The following is a 19,563-nucleotide window of genomic DNA, read 5'->3' on the forward strand; positions in this document are numbered from 1 at the left end:
ACGAAGGTCCAACTTAGGAAAGAACCTGGCTCCCTGCAGAATCTCGAAGGCTGACGACATAAGGGGAAGCGGATAACAATTCTTAACCGTTATGTCATTCAGCCCTCGATAATCCACGCAGGGGCGCAGGGTACCGTCCTTTTTCTTAACAAAAAAAAAACCCCCGCTCCGGCAGGAGAGGAAGAAGGCACTACGGTACCGGCGTCGAGAGCAACAGACAGATAATCTTCGAGAGCCTTACATTCGGGAGCCGACAGAGAGTATAGTCTACCCCGGGGGGGAGTGGTCCCCGGAAGGAGATCAATACTACAATCATACGACCGGTGAGGAGGAAGGGAGGTGGCCCTGGACCGACTGAAGACCGTGCGCAGATCATGATATTCCTCCGGCACCCCTGTCAAATCACCAGGCTCCTCCTGTGAAGAGGGGGCAGAAGAAACAGGAGGGATAGCAGACATTAAACATTTCACATGACAAGAAACGTTCCAGGATAGGATAGAATTACTAGACCAATTAATAGAAGGATTATGACACACTAGCCAGGGATGACCCAAAACAACAGGTGTAAAAGGTGAACGAAAAATCAAAAAAGAAATGGTTTCACTATGGTTACCAGAAACTGTGAGGGTTAAAGGTAGTGTTTCACATAATATACTGGGGAGAGGACTACCATCCAAGGCGAACATGGCCGTGGGCTCCCCTAACTGTCTGAGAGGAATGTCATGTTCCCGAGCCCAGGCTTCGTCCATAAAACAGCCCTCAGCCCCAGAGTCTATCAAGGCACTGCAGGAAGCTGCCGAACCGGTCCAGCGTAGATGGACCGACAAGGTAGAACAGGTACTTGACGGAGAGGACCGTCTAGTAGCGCTTATCAGTAGCCCTCCGCTTACTGATGAGCTCTGGCTTTTACTGGACATGAAATGACAAAATGTCCAGCGGAACCGCAATAGAGACAGAGGCGGTTGGTGATTCTCCGTTCCCTCTCCTTAGTCGAGATGCGAATACCCCCCAGCTGCATGGGCTCAACACCTGAGCCAGTGGGGGGAGATGGTAGTGATGCGGAGAGGGGGGACACTGTTAACGCGAGCTCTCTTCCACGAGCTCGGTGACGAAGATCTACCCGTCGTTCTATGCGGATGGCGAGTTCAATCAAAGAATCCACGCTGGAAGGAACCTCCCGGGAGAGAATCTCATCCTTAACCTCAGCGTGGAGACCCTCCAAAAAAACGAGCGAGCAACGCCGGCTCGTTCCAGTCACTGGAGGCAGCAAGAGTGCGAAACTCTATAGAGTAATCCGTTATGGATCGATCACCTTGACATAGGGAAGCCAGGGCCCTGGAAGCCTCTTTCCCAAACACTGAACGATCAAAAACCCGTATCATCTCCTCTTTAAAGTTCTGATACTCGTTAGTACACTCAGCCCTTGCCTCCCAGATTGCCGTGCCCCACTCATGAGCCCGTCCAGTAAGGAGAGATATGACGTAGGCGATACGAGCTCTACCCCTTGAGTATGTGTTGGACTGGAGAGAGAACACAATATCACACTGGGTGAGAAACGAGCGGCATTCAGTGGGCTGCCCAGAGTAACACGGTGGGTTATTAACCTCTTAAGACTCTAGGGGCAGTATTTCATTTTTGGATAAAAAGACGTGCCCGTTTTTAGCGCAATATTTTGTCACGAAAAGATGCTCGACTATGCTTGGAATTGATAGTTTTGGAAAGAAGACACTCTGACGTTTCCAGAACTGCAAAGATTTTCACTGTGAGTGCCTTAGAACAAAAGCTACAGGCAAAACCAAGATGTTTGAGCGACCAGGAAATCAACAGGATTTCTGATGGCACGTTTTCCATGATCGCCTTATATGGCTGTGAATGCGACAGGAATGAACGGACACTTTCTATCGTTTCCCCAAGGTGTCTGCAGCATTGTGACATATTTGTAGGCATATCATTGGAAGATTGACCATAAGAGACTACATTTACCAGGGGTCCCGCACAGTGTCTGTGTGGAAATTGGTGCGCAAAAGTCACCTACCAGTATTTTTCCATCCGAATCTGAGAACAATGCAGGCTTCCAGGAATGGCATTTCAATGAAGAGATATATGACAAAACACCTTGAGGATTGATTCAAACAACGTTTTCCATGTTTCAGTCGATATTATGGAGTTAATTCGGAAAAAAGTTTGACGTGTAGGTGACTGAATTTTCGGTTAGTTTCGGTAGCCAAATGCATAGTAACAAAACGGAACGTTGTGTCCTACACAAGCATCTTTCAGGAAAAACTGGACATCTGCTATGTAACTGAGAGTCTCCTCATTGAAACATCTGAAGTTCTTCAAAGGTAAATTATTTTATTTGATCCCTTTGCTGGTTTTTGTGAATATGTTGCGTGCTAAATGCTAACGCTAAATGCTAAGCTAGCTATCACCACTCTTACACAAATTATTGATTTTCTCTGGTTCTAAAGCATATTTTGAAAATCTGAGACGACAGGATTGTTAAGAAAAGGATAAGCTTGAGAACAGGCATATTTATTTCATTTCATTTGCGATTTTTAGAAATCGCTAACGTTGCGTTATGGTAATGAGCTTGAGGCTATGATTACGCGACCGAATGCGGTGTGGGTCGGCCTAAGAGGTTAATTCTGGGCTCCGGAGACTCGGAAGCCCAGGAAGTAGCAGGTGGATCGAGACGGAGATTGTGAAACTGTTTTGAGAGGTCGGAGACCTGAGCGGCCAGGGTCTCAACGGCATGCCGAGCAGCAGACAATTCCTGCTTGTGTCTGCCGAGCATCGCTCCCTGGACCTCGACGGCTGAGTAGCGAGGATCCGTAGTCGCCGGGTCCATTCTTGGTCGGATTCTTCTGTTATGCAGGTGAGTGAGGACCCAAAAGCGACTTAACAGAAAACGAGTTTATTAAAGTCCAACCAGAGAAAACATAATCCTTAATCCTTTACAGGAAATGTCCAAACAGGGAAAACATAAATCCTCTATAGTTGTTGAGGAGAATTGCAGGATAAGCGGCAACAGACTGCAGGTCCCTTCGGGTAGGCGCGGGCCGTAGCGGAACGAGACACCTGCTCACACGCAGCATCTGATGAAAAGGCAAAACACGACAGGACGGAACAAGGACACAGCAAACAGCAAACAAGAATCCGACAAGGACAGAGGCAGAAACCGAGAGAGAAATAGGGACCTAATCAGAGGGCAAAATAGGGGACAGGTGTGAGAGAGTAAACGAGGTCGTTAGGAGAATGAGGAACAGCTGGGAGCAGAAACGGAACGATAGAGAGAGAGAAAGAAACCTAATACGACAGCAGGGGGAAACGAAGAGAAGAGAAAGCACAGGGACAAGACATGACAATACATTACAATACATGACAGGTATAGGGATTGATTGAATATGTCCGTAAACACACCGGCCAGCTGGTCTGCGCATGCTCTGAGGGCGCGGCTGGGGATGCCGTCTGGGCCTGCAGCCTTGCGAGGGTTAACACGTTTAAATGTCTTACTCACCTCAGCTGCAGTGAAGGAGAGACCGCATGTTTTCGTTGCAGGCCGTGTCAGTGGCACTGTGTTGTCCTCAAAGCGGGCAAAAAAGTTATTTAGTCTGCCTGGGAGCAAGACATCCTGGTCCGTGACTTTGGCTGGGTTTCTTCTTGTAGTCCGTGATTGACTGTAGACCCTGCCACATGCCTCTTGTGTCTGAGCCGTTGAATTGAGATTCCACTTTGTCTCTGTATTGACGCTTAGCTTGTTTAATAGCCTTGCGGAGGGAATAGCTGCACTGTTTTGTATTCGGTCATGTTGCCAGACACCTTGCCCTGATTAAAAGCAGTGGTTCGTGCTTTCAGTTTCACGCGGATGCTGCCATCAATCCACGGTTTCTGGTTAGGGAATGTTTTTATCGTTGCTATGGGAACGACATCTTTGACGCACGTTCTAATGAACTCGCACACCGAATCAGCGTATTCGTCAATATTTTTATCTGACGCAATACGAAACATGTCCCAGTCCACGTGATGGAAGCAGTCTTGGAGTGTGGAGTCAGCTTGGTCTGACCAGCGTTGGACAGACCTCAGCGTGGGAGCCTCTTGTTTTAGTTTCTGCCTGTAGGCAGGGATCAACAAAATGGAGTCGTGGTCAGCTTTTCCGAAAGGGGGGCGGGGCAGGGCCTTATATGCGTCGCGGAAGTTAGAGTAACAATGATCCAAGGTTTTACCACCCCTGGTTGCGCAATCGATATGCTGATAAAATTTAGGGAGTCTTGTTTTCAGATTAGCATTGTTAAAATCCCCAGCTACAATGAATGCAGCTTCCGGATAAATGGTTTCCAGTTTGCAAAGAGTTAAATAAAGTTAGTTCAGAGCCATCGATGTGTCTGCTTGGGTGGGGGATATATACGGCTGTGATTATAATCGAAGATAATTCTCTTGGAAGATAATGCGCTCTACATTTGATTGTGAGGAATTCTAAATCAGGTGAACAGAAGGATTTGAGTTCCTGTATGTTTCCTTCATCACACCATGTCTCGTTAGTCATGAGGCATACGCCCCCGCCACTCTTCTTACAAGAAAGATGTTTGTTTCTGTCAGCGCGATGCGTGGAGAAACCCGTTGGCTGCACCGCATCGGATAGCGTCTTCCCAGTAAGCCATGTTTCCGTGAAGCAGAGAACGTTGCAGTCTCTGATGTCCCTCTGGAATGCCCCCTTGCTCGGATTTCGTCAACCTTGTTGTCAAGAGACTGGACATTGGCAAGAAGAATGCTGGGGAGTGGTGCGCGATGTGCCCTTGTTCGGAGTCTGACCAGAAGACCGCTACGTTTCCCACTTTTTCGGAGTCGTTTTCTTGGGTCGCTGCATGCGATCCATTCTGTTGTCCTGTTTGTAAGGCAGAACACAGGATCCGCGTCGCGGAAAACATATTCTTGGTCGTACTGATGGTGAGTTGACGCTGATCTTATATTCAGTAGTTCTTCTCGACTGTATGTAATGAAACCTAAGATGACCTGGGGTACTAATGTAAGAAATAACACGTAAAAAAAAAAAACTGCATAGTTTCCTAGGAACGCGAAGCGAGGCGGCCATCTCTGTCGGCGCCGGAAGTATTACTCAGAGTATGGTGAATGATATAAAGCGCGTTCAAGTGCAGGCATGCAATTACTCTCACTGCCACCAGCGTCGACATTGTGGCAAATGTCCAAGGTTACAAATTGTACCTGTCTTCCCAGTCCTGTAATCTGAGTGATATGTATGTTGTACAATGTGGCAGTAGCTAGTTGTCCTGTCTTCGGCATAGTTTAGGTTATTAAGCCTAGGCTTCTTCTTTCGCCCATTATATATATGAGTCCATTACTTATTAGATGACTTCCAGCCATCGTCTACAGCCGAGGCTCATATCATATTAATAGTATAGACAACAAATTAAAGAGGGAGGGATGGCGATAGATTGGACAGACAGAGGTTCTTCAAAAGTATGATGAAAGTTCGGTTTTGTCAAAAGATTGAGAGAGACGGGTATAAAGAATGAGCGAGAAAAAGTCCAAATTAAAGTGTGGAGACAATTGGCTTTTGCTGACAGGTGGGAGTGAAAAGCTCTGTGTGAGAAAAAAGTGTTTGATTGAAGAAGAGTGAGAGGAAGATGTGTTTTTTTGCAAAGAATGCTTTTAATGTAATCATTAAACGAAAACATTGTCATGCAGCTAATTAGTCTGTTATTTAAAATCCAGCCCACACACTGGCTTTGAGAGAGAGAGAGAGAGAGAGAGAGAGAGAGAGAGAGAGAGAGAGAGAGACAGAGAGAGGTGACTATATTGTAAAAATGTATCAAAACAAAAATGTGCTTTTTGGTCTTACTTTAAGGTTAGGCTTAGGCATTAGGATTAGCAGTGTGGCTAAGGTAAGGTTTAAAATCAGATTGTGTGACTTTGTGGCTGTGCCAGCTACTAACCTGCACTTCTTAAAAGGGAAAGTCATTTAAAAGAAAGTAAAAGTAATCAGATTACGTTACAGAGTTTGGGGGTAATCAAAAAGTAAAATGACTGATTCTAATTTTGGACAGTGAAAAAGTAACCTACCAAACATGGCTATGGCTGACCCTGTAAAACAACACATTTAAGAGGTTACATTCAGACCATCCTTCCTGTTGAACTCATGTTGACTTTATTAGTACAAAGTGGGCCACCTGCAGAGCTAACATATTCATGTGCATCTCTTTACTCTGACTTTTCTTTCATTCTCCTCTTTTTCCTTTGAGGACTGGATGCTCACAGTCTACCTTTGATTACAGCACTGAGCAGGGTTAGGATGGGAGGATGAGGGAGAGGAAAGGAGGGAGGAGGAGAGGAAATGCAGATGCACATGCAGATTTGATGTTCTTTCTGCTTCTTCCATTACTATGGTTACCCAGCAGGGTGTGTGCTGATTGGGTCAGCAGGACACACAAACACACGCACACACACATACGCACACACCCTTCAACAGTGATAGATGGAGTGTAGGAGGGGGGTGGAGGAGAGGATGGAGGGATGATTAAAGAAAGAAAAGGAGAGAGGACTGATTGAAAACATAAAGGCTTCACTACAACCTGCTGTTCTCTCTCTCTCTCTCTCTCTCTCTCTCTCTCTCTCTCTCTCTCTCTCTCTCTCTCTCTCTCTCTCTCTCTCTCTCTCTTTCTCTTTCTCTCTCTCACTCACTTCTCTATCTCCTCTCTCCCTCACTCTTCCTCATGCTCTCTCATCTCTCTCGCTCTCTCACTCTTACAACTAGGGTTCACTGAGTTGTATTTCTGCAACAGTTTCTCTTGGGCTTTTGCTAGGGACATTGTTTTATATGTTTGGTTGTATGTTTGGAAAATGAATACCAACGCCCTATGTTAAACTTATTTCAGCCCCCCAGTAGAGAGTTCCACCACTGCAACGGGCACGCCCAGCCCCCAACAGCCCTCATTAAGAGGAGATGCCACACACCTGTGTGGAAAGGGCTGACAGGATGAATGGCATCTATGATTGGAATTTGTTCCACTTCCCTATCCCCAAAGTTTAGAATGGTAAACGAATAAGGAATAAAACCCAGATTATTTTCAACTGCAAGTACTGTTTCAAAGATTTACAGATTTAAACACCACAAAATTGGTGCCCAAACCCAGGAAGGAAGGATTCCTCGAAGAAAACAACAAGAAAAATGGATAGTGAGGACTATTTTGTGAATGTGAAGTTCACCAGGAAAAAACATGGTCGGACAACTTGCACGATTGAAACGGATTCAGGGAACGACAAGGACGGCTACGACAAGGTTGTTAAAAATAATTGATCAGGTACCGGGAGAAGAAAACACTGATGCCACGTGCACAAATAGAGTGAAATGCCTTTCTAACAAGTTCTTTCCCAACAATGCAGGAATCAACATCAGTAGTCGTATAAAAAAGTAACGTAGAACAAGGAAACACAAGTTTCAGGGTCAGTTCCAATACCATATTTACAATGTGCAGGAATACTGGAGTGGTGGGCGTAGATGTGTATTGGGGTAAGGTGACTCGGCATCAGGATACATGATAAAAAGAGTAGCAGCAGCATACAGTGCATTCGAAAAGTATTCAGACCCCTTGACCTTTTCCACATTTTGTTAAGTTTCAGCCTTATTCTAAAATTGATTAAATATCATTTTTTCACAATACCCTATAATGACAAAGCGAAAACAAGTTTTTGACATTTTAGAAAGGGACATGACAGCCCGCTTGGAGTTTGCCAAAAGGTACCTAAATGACTCTCAGACCATGAGATACAAGATTCTCTGATCTGATGAAACCAAGATTGAACTATTTGGTCTGAATGCAAAGCGTCATGTCTGGAGGAAACCTGGCACCAGAGCCCGGACTTGAACGAGATTGAACATCTCTGGAGAGACCTGAAGATAGCTGTGCAGCGACGCTCCCCATCCAACCTGACAGAGCTTGAGAGGATCTGCAGAGACGAATGGGAGAATGTCCCCAAATACATGTGTGCCAAGCTTGTGGCTTCATACCCAAGAAAATCCGAGGCTGTAATTGCTGTCAAAGGCGCTTCAACAAAGTACTGAGTAAATTGTCTAAATACTTATATACATGTGATATTTCAGGGTTTTTATTTATATAAATGTGCAAACATTTCTAAAAACCTGTTTTTAGGTTTGACATTATAATGTGTAGATTGATGAGGTTGAAAACAATTTAATCCATTTTAGAATAAGGCTGTAACATAACCAAATGTATCAACAGTCAAGGGGTCTGAATACTTTCCGATTGCACTGTATATGATGATTTTATGTGAGTGTGTGTGTATGAATGAGTCAGTTTCAATTTGTGGGCGTGTGTGTGTATGTGTGTGTGAGTGAGTGAGTGAGTGAGTGAGTGAGTGAGTGAGTGAGTGAGTGAGTGAGTGAGTGAGTGAGTGAGTGAACAGTGCAATGGTTTATATGGACAAAGTAAGTGTCGGAAAATCAAATACATTTTTTCTCGTCATGCTTCGTAAACAACAGGTGTAGACTAACAGTGAAATGCCCTTCCCAACAATGGTAATAGTAAGAAAATAGAGAAATAATATGAAAGTAATGAAAAAGTGATAATAAATACACAATGAGTAACGACAACAACATAGCTGAGGCAGTAGGAAGCTCTCTCATGCATTTATATCCAGATGGTACAATCTTATACTCAGCTGGCCCCTTCCGGGTTTTGTTTTAAACACTCTACAAAAAAGTTTTCTTAGTGTCCAACAAGCTTTCACTGCCCTTAATTAACCTTGTTCTGAACACCTCCAAAACAAAGGTAATGTGGCTTGTTAAGCAGAATGCCCCTCTCCCCACCAGTGTGATCACTACCTCTGGGGGTTTAGAGCTTGAGGTAGTCACCTCATACAAGTACTTGGGAGTATGGCACTGTCCTTCTCTCAACACATATCAAAGCTGCAGACTAAAGTTAAATCTAGACTTGGTTTCCTCTATCGTAGTCGTTCCTCTTTTATCTCAGCTGCCAAACTAACCCTGATTCGGCTGGATGTTCTTTACCATTCAGCCATCAGATTTGCTACCAAATGTCCCTTATAGGACACATCACTGCACTCTATACTCTTCTGTAAACTGGTCATCTCTGTATACCTGTCGCAAGACCCACTGGTTGTTGTATATTTATAAAACCCTCTTAGTGCTCACTCCCCCCTATCTGAGATACCTACTGCAGCCCTCATCCTCCACATAAAACCCTCGTTCTGCCAGTCACATTCTGTTAAAGGTCCCCAAAGCACACACACCCCTGGGTCGCTCCTCTTTTCAGTTCGCTGCAGCTAACGACTGGAACAAGCTGCAACAAACACTCGAACCCGACAGTTTTATCTCCATCTCTTCATTCAAAGACTCAATGATGGACACTTACTGACAGATGTGGCTGCTTCAGGTGATGCATTGTTGTCTCTTCCTTCTTGCCCTTTGTGCTGTTGTCTGTGCCTAATAACGTTTGTACCATGTTTTGTACTGCTACCATGTTGTTCTGTTGCCATGTTGTGTTGCTACAACAATGCTGTGTTATTATGTGTTGCTGCCATGCTATGTTGTTGTCTTAGGTCTCTCTTTATCTAGTGTTGTGATGTCTCTTGTCTTGATGTATGTTTTGTCCTATATTTGTAGTTAATTTTTTATTTGTAATCCCAGCCCCTGTCCCCGCGGGAGGCCTTTTGGTAGGCCGTCATTGTAAATAAGAATTTGTTCATAACTGACTTGCCTAGTTTAAAAAAAGGTTAAATAAAATAAATAAAAAAATACTGCAGTGGATATGTTCATTGGAGTTAACAGCCTCAGAACTTGAAGACCAAGTAAATGCTTCACAGAGTTCAAGTAACAGACACATCTCAACATCAACTGTTCAGAGGAGTACTAAAGGACACCAAGAAGAAGAGTCTTGCTTGGGCCAAGAAACATGATGGACCAGTGGAGATCTGTCCTTTTGGTCTGAGGTGTCCAAATTTGAGATGTGTGGTTCCAACCACTGTGTCTTTGCGAGACACAGAGTAGGTGAACAGATGATCTCAGCATGTGTGGTTCCCACCATAGGCGTGGATGAGGAGATGTGATGGTGTTGGGGTGCTTTGCTGGTGACACTGTCAGTGATTTATGTATCATTCAAGGCACACCTAACCAGCATGGCTACCACATTCTGCAGCAATACGCCATCCCATCTGGTTAACGCTTAGTGGGACTATAATTTGTTTTTCAACAGGACAATGACCCAACACACCTCCAGGATGTGTAAGAGCTATTTGATCAAGAAAGAGAGTGATGGAGTTCTGCATCAGATGACCTGGCCTCCACAATCACCTCACCTCAACCCAATTTGGGGTGAGTTGGTCCACAAAGTGAAGGAAAAGCAGCCAGTCTTCATTATTTGTCTACAATGTAAAACCTAATACAAATAAAGAATAACCCTTGAATGAATAGGTTTGTCCAAACTTTTGACTGGTACTGGACATGTTATTAAGCTGCAAGTATTCCATATTGTTCAGGAGTTGAAAGCTCCCCCCACCAGAGTCAGCACTGGGTTAGTCCACTGACGCATCCTGGAAGTGGTATGCTGTGATGCATGAGGCGCTGGGTGGCTGCCACTCCATCACCCCACCGGTCATCATCTCCTAATTATCCCTAGGTGCAGATGTGGGCTCCTATCCCCTTCATAAGGGTCCAAATGTGGACACTGGAGAAGGAGTGGGAGAAGGTGGTGACTGCCAGGGAGGTATGCCCGATGGACATTTTAGAGGTCATGATTAAGGAGTAGTTTTATATATTTTGTATGTATTTTATTTATAGCAATTATTTATTAATTTTGTACTGATTTTAGTGAAGTCTTCATTGAAAAGTGTTTCTTTTTTGAAAAAATTCAATAAAATTTGATATCGGGTGCATCGACTGTTGGTGTGTTTTACTTTCAAAATTTCAACATTAAAAAATACACTCACACATCTGAGCATCATCTTGTTGCAGGTGCATGGTAACAATCAGATAACATGAAAGAAAAAATAAACCTGCACACTGCTTTTGCTATATACATTTTTTCAGTGTGCGTGTCAGAGCATTTTGCTCTACTCAACAAAATAAACTATCTTTGGTGCAATGATTGTTTTGATTTCTATAGCTCTTTTCATAACAATCTCAACGTGCATCAAAAGCAAACTAAACGAAAAGAGGCCAGGTCTTCGAGTGCATCCTGCAAATATTGAGAGGGACACTTCATGGCTTGATCAGAGAAAGGTGGTCAGGGAGATGGTTGATGAAGATGGAGTCTGGTGATGATCTTGTTGAGGGCTAATCTGGGAACCAGCCTGAGTCTTGTAGCCACTGGACTTCTCCTTCGCAATGTATGGAACCCTCTTGGATGATGCCTCGGCAGCTCTGGGCGCCAGAAAGCTCACTATACACAGTTCAGAGTAGTAGCTAGCCAGTCGTCCTCATTGTCAGTCCTCTGCCTCAGCACTGTATTCCGCTACTGCATCTGCCATTCCTCTCAAACCTCAGGCGACTCTTCAATTGATAATTGCTTAGGCCTATGGTTAACTCAAGTTTTTTCCAAATACTTTGTTCCAAATGCTAGCTACTTATCTAGCTAACGTTATCCCGAAACAACAACACTCCGGCTCTCCACTGTAGTGAAAGGACACATATGTGAAGCATACAAAACAACAGGGAACTAGGAAAAAACATTTGAACGCCCAGAAATACTGACCTAATAGGTATACATGGACAGGACCAAGTTCATCGGGCCGGAGTATTGTGGAATCTATTTCAGCACCCCGGTAGTGGAGAGCGCCACCACTGCAGCGGCTACAAAAATGTTTGGCAGGGTGATTGACATTTATTATTGGATTTTGTTCCCCTTTCCCCAAAGTTTAGAATTGTGAACCAATAGGGGATAGAACCCAGATGCTTTCAACTGCAAGTACTGTTTAAAAGTGTGTGTGTGTGTGTGTGGTCGGGGACCAGAAGTCCCCAGAAGAATAATAAACAAAAAAATGTTGACCAACTTGGGACATTTGGTTGGTCCGCATTAGGTCAAATGCTATTTCTAGGGTGTTTAGGGTTAAGGTTAGAATTAGTGTTATGTTTTAAGGTTAGAATTAATGCTAGAATTAGTGTTAGGGTTAGGAGCTAAGGTTAGGTTTAGGTTTATGGTTATGGTCAAGGTTAGGTTTTTGAGTTAAGGTTAGGGTTAGGGTAAGAGTACGGGTTAGGTATAGGGTTAGGGGTTATGGAAAATAGGATTTTGAATTTAACTGAATTTTGTGTCCCCACAAGGTTAGCTGCACAAGACTGTGTGTGTGTGTGTGTGTGTGTGTGTGTGTGTGTGTGTGTGTGTGTGTGTGTGTGTGTGTGTGTGTGTGTGTGTGTGTGTGTGTGTGTGTGTGTGTGTGTGTGTGTGTGTGTGTGTGTGTGTGTGTGTGTGTGTGTGTGTGTGTGTGTAGGCAGGCACCATAGGGCAGACTGAGCATCTACCACTGATGCTCACTGATTATCTTCTCATTTTGGCAGATAATTGTTAGTTTTTTTAGCTAGTCATATGTCAATATTACCTTTAGAAATAAGCTATGACCAAATAATATAGCACAGTTTTGGATTTCACCCACGTTTAAAAAGCTAATTGTTTAGACCGTTTGGAACTCTGTGGGGGCTCTACTCCTGCTTCCAACCTCTGACCATGCCTACAGTGTAACTCGCAACATTTTTCCTGTCCTTGTTATGAAATTACGACATTACCCCTGCTCATGTAAAAATGACCAAATGCATTGACTGTTTAAAGCAAAACTTCCAAAAATGTTTCATTTGGAGAACCTGGCAAATGAAAACCCCAATCAGCAGTTCAATGTCCAATCAGCAAGATGTGAGTTGTGTCCACTCAGGTAGCCTTCACAACTCTGCAGGTAAACCAACATTTTCTACAGCGCATTCGGTAACAATGACCCAGCAAATTACATCGGTTATCACCCAACTAATAAAGCCTATAATTTGACATTGCGAAAGACTTTTTACAAGCTTTTGAATGCTGAAGGTGCCGCGCAGATATGTATGTGTGTATTAGATTAGGGATTGGCTCATGTTGGCACGAGCAGCTGCGCTCTGTTTGCACATGTTACCTGACTGACTGTCATACGTATTTACATGCTTAGTTCAATAGGCCACTGACAGAGAGGACGCATCAATTCAGTCACAACAGATAAGAGGTATTTTCGGGCGGGCGAAATAAAGTTATATCAAACGTTAGTGAACCTGCAGTTAGTGACGTTTTAATCAATTTCAAGATCGATTCATGGTACATTTGGATCTGTTTGGGCTCCTGCGGACTGATACATTCATATCTTAAACATCTGAAAGGGGGACCGATGCATATCGGTGAATCAGTACATCTCTACGACACCCACACATTTGTTTTCAACTAAATAATTTGGTGGTGTCAGCAAACTTATTTTCCATGGGTCACAAAGTTAACAAGTTTGGCAACCACTTTTTGCAATGATATGGCCAGTATTTGTTTTGTACTACAGTACAGATACTGAGTGTGAACCTCCCTAGTGAATAAATCGGTGCATCTCCACTCTCTAAAGAAACACTGTTTCTTCTACCCACTAAACATACCATGGGTAGCCACTCGCTGTTATTAATATGAAATATTTAATATCTATGAATATTTCATCATGTTGGAAAAAACAGCTACATTTGTATCATTTATCAGGCAGAACAAAAGCAGCACCCAGTTTAATGCAAGGTAAATAGTCAGGTGTGTGCGTGCATGTATGCGTGTGTGCGTGTGCCTGCCTTCTCATGCCCGGATGTGCGTGCATGTATGCGTGTGTGCGTGTGTGCGTGTGCCTGCCTTCTCATGCCCGGATGTGCGTGAGTGTATGCGTGTGTGCGTGTGCCTGCCTTCTCATGCCCGGATGTGCGTGCATGTATGCGTGTGCCTGCCTTCTCATGCCCGGATGTGCGCGTGCCTGCCTTCTCATGCCCGGATATACGTGTGCCTGCCTTCTCATGCCCGGATGTGCGTGTGCCTGCCTTCTCATGCCCGGATGTGCGTGTGCCTGCCTTCTCATGCCCGGATGTACGTGTGCCTGCCTTCTCATGCCCGGATGTGCGTGTGCCTGCCTTCTCATGCTCGGATGTACGTGTGCCTGCCTTCTCATGCCCGGATGTGTGTGCATGTATGCGTGTGTGCGTGTGCCTGCCTTCTCATGCCCGGATGTGCGTGCATGTATGCGTGTGTGCGTGTGCCTGCCTTCTCATGCCCGGATGTGCGTGCATGTGTGCGTGTGTGCGTGTGCCTGCCTTCTCATGCCCGGATGTGCGTGCATGTATGCGTGTGTGCGTGTGCCTGCCTTCTCATGCCCGGATGTGCATGTGCCTGCCTTCTCATGTCCGGATGTGCGTGTGCCTGCCTTCTCATGCCCGGATGTGCGTGCATGTATGCGTGTGTGCGTGTGCCTGCCTTCTCATGCCCGGATGTGCGTGCATGTATGCGTGTGTGCGTGTGCCTGCCTTCTCATGCCCGGATGTGCGTGTGCCTGCCTTCTCATGCCCGGATGTGCGTGCATGTATGCGTGTGTGCGTGTGCCTGCCTTCTCATGCCCGGATGTGCGTGTGCTGCCTTCTCATGTCCGGATGTGCGTGTGCCTGCCTTCTCATGCCCAGATGTGCGTGCGTGCAAGTGTGTGACGGTTCAGTCAGGAGTTGCTCTCTTGAAGTGTTCTTGAAACAGAATCCTGTTATAGTTGTTATTTAACCAATTAAAGAGTCATCTTTACTGGTGTGCGGCAATTAGCATGTACAGTGCCTTGTGAAAGTATTCACCCCCCTTGGCATTTTTCCTATTTTGTTGCATTACAACCTGTCATTTAAATAGATTTTTATTTTTATTTCATGAAAAGTATGTTCACACCAGATACTATCAGGTTTTCTGATCCACACCCCTACTTTTTATTGTAAGGTATCTGTGACCAACAGATGCATATCTGTATTCCCAGCAGTGGCGAAGTGTCCTTCAGGGAATTGTCTGCATATATGCCCCTTTTATTTATCCTACGGTTCTGACTTGGTGTACAGGGAGAAAACTGTAAGAACGTCACATGTTCTGAATTATGTACATTGCAAAAGTTATGAACACATAGTTATATTTACTATGTGTGTCCTAGCTCGCTCATTAATGTCTTCATGGAAATTATGGATTTGTCACGTTCTGACCATAGTGTGTTTTCCTTGTTTTAGTGTTGGTCAGGGCGTGAGCTAGGTGGGCATTCTATGTTGTATGTCTAGTTTGTCTAGCTCTATGTTTGGACTGACATGGTTCTCAATCAGAGGCAGGTGTTAGTCATTGTCTCTGATTGGGAACCATATTTAGGTAGCCTGTTTTGTTTTGGGTTTTGTGGGTAGTTGTTTCCTGTCTTTGTGTTCTCTGCACCAGATAGGACTGTTTCGGTTTTGCTACATTTGTTATTTTGTATTTGTGTTCTTGTTTAGTTTTTCTTATTAAAAAAACATGAACTCTAACCACGCTGCATTTTGGTCCTCCTCTCCTTCGACGGAAGAAAGCTGTTACAGGATTGCCTCTTATCCGCTCATTGTTCCCTTATACCATAGTTTGTACATCTCAATTGTCAGTAGAAACAACATTTGTTTAAGCGGTTCAGCCATATCAGCAATGTTTTTTTTTAAAGGCAGAAAATGAGGCTGAATTAACTGTTTTGCTGCCAGACAAGGCTCTGCTGAGAGCCAGGTGTAGCAGTGGTAAGGATTCACTCCATGGTGCTGAAAAGAAAGCTGTGCTGTTGGGGAAACTTTATGTAGGACCTAAGAGGTTGTTGGCACCGTTTGTCACCATTATAGTGTAATTAATGTATTGTTGTGTTGTGTAGTGGCTTTGCTAGTATTCATCCAAACATACACTACCGGTCAAAAGTTTTAAAACACCTACTTATTCAAGGGTTTTTCTTTATTTTTACTATTTTCTACAATGTAGAATAATAGTGAAGACATCACTGCTAAGAAATAACATGTATGGAATTTATTTATGATTCTTCAAAGTAGCCACCCTTTGCCTTCATGACAACTTTGCACACTCTTGGCATTATCTCAACCAGCTTTATGAGGTAGTCAGTCACCTGTAATGCATTTCAATTAACAGGTGTGCCTTCTTAATAGTTAATTTGTGACAAGGTCGTTGGGGGCAACTCCCCTCTGTCTCTCTTTCCCTCCCTCCTCTTTCTCTCTCTCTCTCTCTTTCTCTTTCTCTTCTCTCCTCTCTCTTTTTCTCTCTCTTATATTCAGATTCAGATAAGCTTTATTAGCATGAATGACAAAACCACTGTTGCTAAAGTGAAGTGAGATAAAGATGGTAATGATCATGTCTTTCTTTCCCTCTCTCTCTCCCCATCTCCCCCTCTCTCTCTCCCCATCTCCCCGCTCCCCCTCCCCCTCTCTCTCCCCATCTCCCCGCTCCCCCATCTCTCTCTTTGTCTCTGCCCCCCCTCTGTCCCACTATCATTTAATTAATCTCATCACCGATTGCCTTCATAAACGAGTCAGTCTACTCAGACAAACCTCCATGCAACATGTTATACCCACAGTGGGAGTGGAGATATTTGGGCAGATTATGATGTTCTATCAGTCGTGATGTCATCTTAATTAATGTGGAGATGAAATGATCATGTTTAATTTGCAGGTTGGTTGGATCTAACCTGTCAATCAATAATACATGAAAGTTATTTAACTACAGAATATGAGAGATGCTTTGATTGGCATATGTTCGCTCAGGAGTTTAATGATGCTTGTCATTGTTTTAAACTTTACCCTACTTCACCTGTCTCATAGGTCTTTCCATCAATACATACTGTACCTTGTCATTGCCGCAAAAAAAATATCATTTTGATAAAATAGATCCTGACTTAGGTAACTTGACCTCTGTCACTTTCTGGTGGATTTTCAGAGCTGACAAGTCTACTAGATTTGTTTTAGAGTATTCAGATTTGGTGTATTCTGACTGCATATGCACTGTATCCTAACAAGGTGATACATTGGTTTAAGTGTGTATGTTTATTCTATGTGTGCATGTCTTCAGATGAAGTCGGCAGGGGTGGTGGAAGGAGGACTGTTCACAGAGAGTTACTGCAACATCTGTAACGCCCAGCTCATCTCCGAGTCGCAACGCACAGCACACTATGAGGTGAGTCTACATCACACACACACGCACACACACACTCATACACACACACAAACCACGCACACATGCACGAACACACACAAACACACACACACACGCTCATACATATGCACGCACCACCAAACGGAAAGAGATAGAGGGGAAGAGGCCTGAGATAGAGGAGGAGGACAGAGGGTATGGGTGTGGGGTAATCAGGAGGGGGGGGCGTGGTGCAGGGAGTTACCATGAGAGGGAGAGAGAGATAATGTAATACTCTTTTCGGCTCATCAAATGGCGGAAAACAATACAATTGCACATTAGAGGATGGGTGAGTCTAGTATGTTGATATTTGTTGCTAACTGCATATATTTTAACTGAACAGTATGTTTTAAATATTACGTAGTATGAAGTTTTAGTCAGTAGTATACAAGACAGATTTCGACACGGCCATAGTGCCAGATGGATGGATGGATGGATGGATGGATGAACGGAGTGCTGTGAGTGGGTGATAACATGCCTGTGTCCAGTCCAGTCTTGCTGCTCCACTGCCCTCGTTAGATCTTTCCCCATGGGAGTCAAATACCATCTTCTCCCTGCTTGCCTGCCTGCCTGCCTGCCTGCCTGCCTGCCTGCCTGCCTGCCTGCCTGCCTGCCTGCCTGCCTGCCTGCCTGCCTGCCTGCCTGCCTGCCTGCCTGCCTCGCTGCCTCCCTGCCTCCCTCCCAGCCTGCCTGCCCGCCTCCCTGTCTCCCTGCCTCCCAGCTCCTCTGTCCGTCACATCACTTTAGTGCACTTTCAAATCGCCGTGAGTGTTTGTGTTTGTCCCTAGTACCTCTCAAACTAAGCCCCAGCATTACCTCTTTTATTTCCCGTTCTTCTCATTCTCCCTCCCACTCTCTGCTCTTTCTCTCCCTCTTTTTCTTCTCCGTGATCATTGAACACACACTCACTTTACACACACTCGCTGTACACACACTCGCTATACACACACTCACTGCACACACACTCACTGCACACACACTCACTGCACACACACTCACTGCACACACACTCACTGTACACACACTCACTGCACACACAGTCACTGTACACACTCACTATACACACACTCGCTGTACACACACTCACTGCACACACACTCACTGTACACACACTCACTGCACAAACACTCACTGCACACACTCGCTGTACACACACTCGCTGTACATACACCCACTGCACACACACTCACTGTACACACACTCATTGTACACACACTTGTTGTACACACACACTCACTGCACACACACTCACTGCACACACACTCACTGTACACACATTCACTGCACACACACTCACTGCACACACACTCACTGTACACACTCGCTGTACACACACACTCACTGCACACACACTCACTGCACATCCACTCGCTGTACATACACTCACTGCACACACACTCACTGCACACACACTCACTGCACACACACTCACTGTACACACATTCACTGCACACACTCGCTGTACACACACTCACTGTACACACACTCACTGCACACACACTCACTGCACACACACTCACTGCACACACACTCACTGCACACACACTCACTGTACACACATTCACTGCACACACACTCACTGTACACACACATTCACTGTACACACTCGCTGTACACACACTCACTGCACACACACTCACTGCACACCCACTCACTGTAAACACACTCACTGCACACACCCTCACTGTACACATACTCACTGTACACACACACTCACTGCGCACACACTCACTGTACACACACTCACTGCACACACACTCACTGCACACACACACTCACTGTACACACACACTCACTGCGCACACACTCGCTGTACACACACTCACTGCACACACACACTCACTGTACACACACTCACTGCACACAAACTCACTGTACACACACTCACTGCACACACACTCACTGCACACACAAACACACTCACTGCACACACACTCACTGTACACACACTCACTGTACACACACTCACTGTACATACACACTCACTGTACACACACTCACTGTACACACACTCACTGCATACACTCACTGCACACACACTCACTGCACACACACACACACTCACTGCACACACACTCACTGTACACACACTCACTGTACACACACTCACTTATCCATACACACTCACTGTACATACACACTCACTGTACACACACTCACTGCACACTCACTCACTGTACACACACTCACTGTACACACACTCACTGCATACACTCACTGCACACACACTCACTCACTGCACACACTCACTGCACACACACTCACTGTACACACACACTCACTGCAAACACACTCACTGCACACGCACTCACTGTACACA

General features: G+C 44.9%; 1 protein-coding gene across 1 annotated transcript in view; it reads left to right on the forward strand.

Annotated features, from left to right (window-relative positions):
- The window catches only part of zgc:171482 (zinc finger protein), a 196,593-nt gene that overhangs the window by 43,393 nt on the left and 133,637 nt on the right, over window positions 1-19,563 (forward strand). The window contains exon 2 of the mRNA XM_046354205.1: window positions 17,124-17,228. Coding sequence (XP_046210161.1) covers window positions 17,124-17,228 — 105 coding nt within the window. The remainder of the gene's footprint in view (window positions 1-17,123; window positions 17,229-19,563) is intronic.

Source organism: Oncorhynchus gorbuscha, linkage group LG06, assembly GCF_021184085.1.
Source record: "Oncorhynchus gorbuscha isolate QuinsamMale2020 ecotype Even-year linkage group LG06, OgorEven_v1.0, whole genome shotgun sequence".
Lineage (NCBI taxonomy): Eukaryota > Metazoa > Chordata > Actinopteri > Salmoniformes > Salmonidae > Oncorhynchus > Oncorhynchus gorbuscha.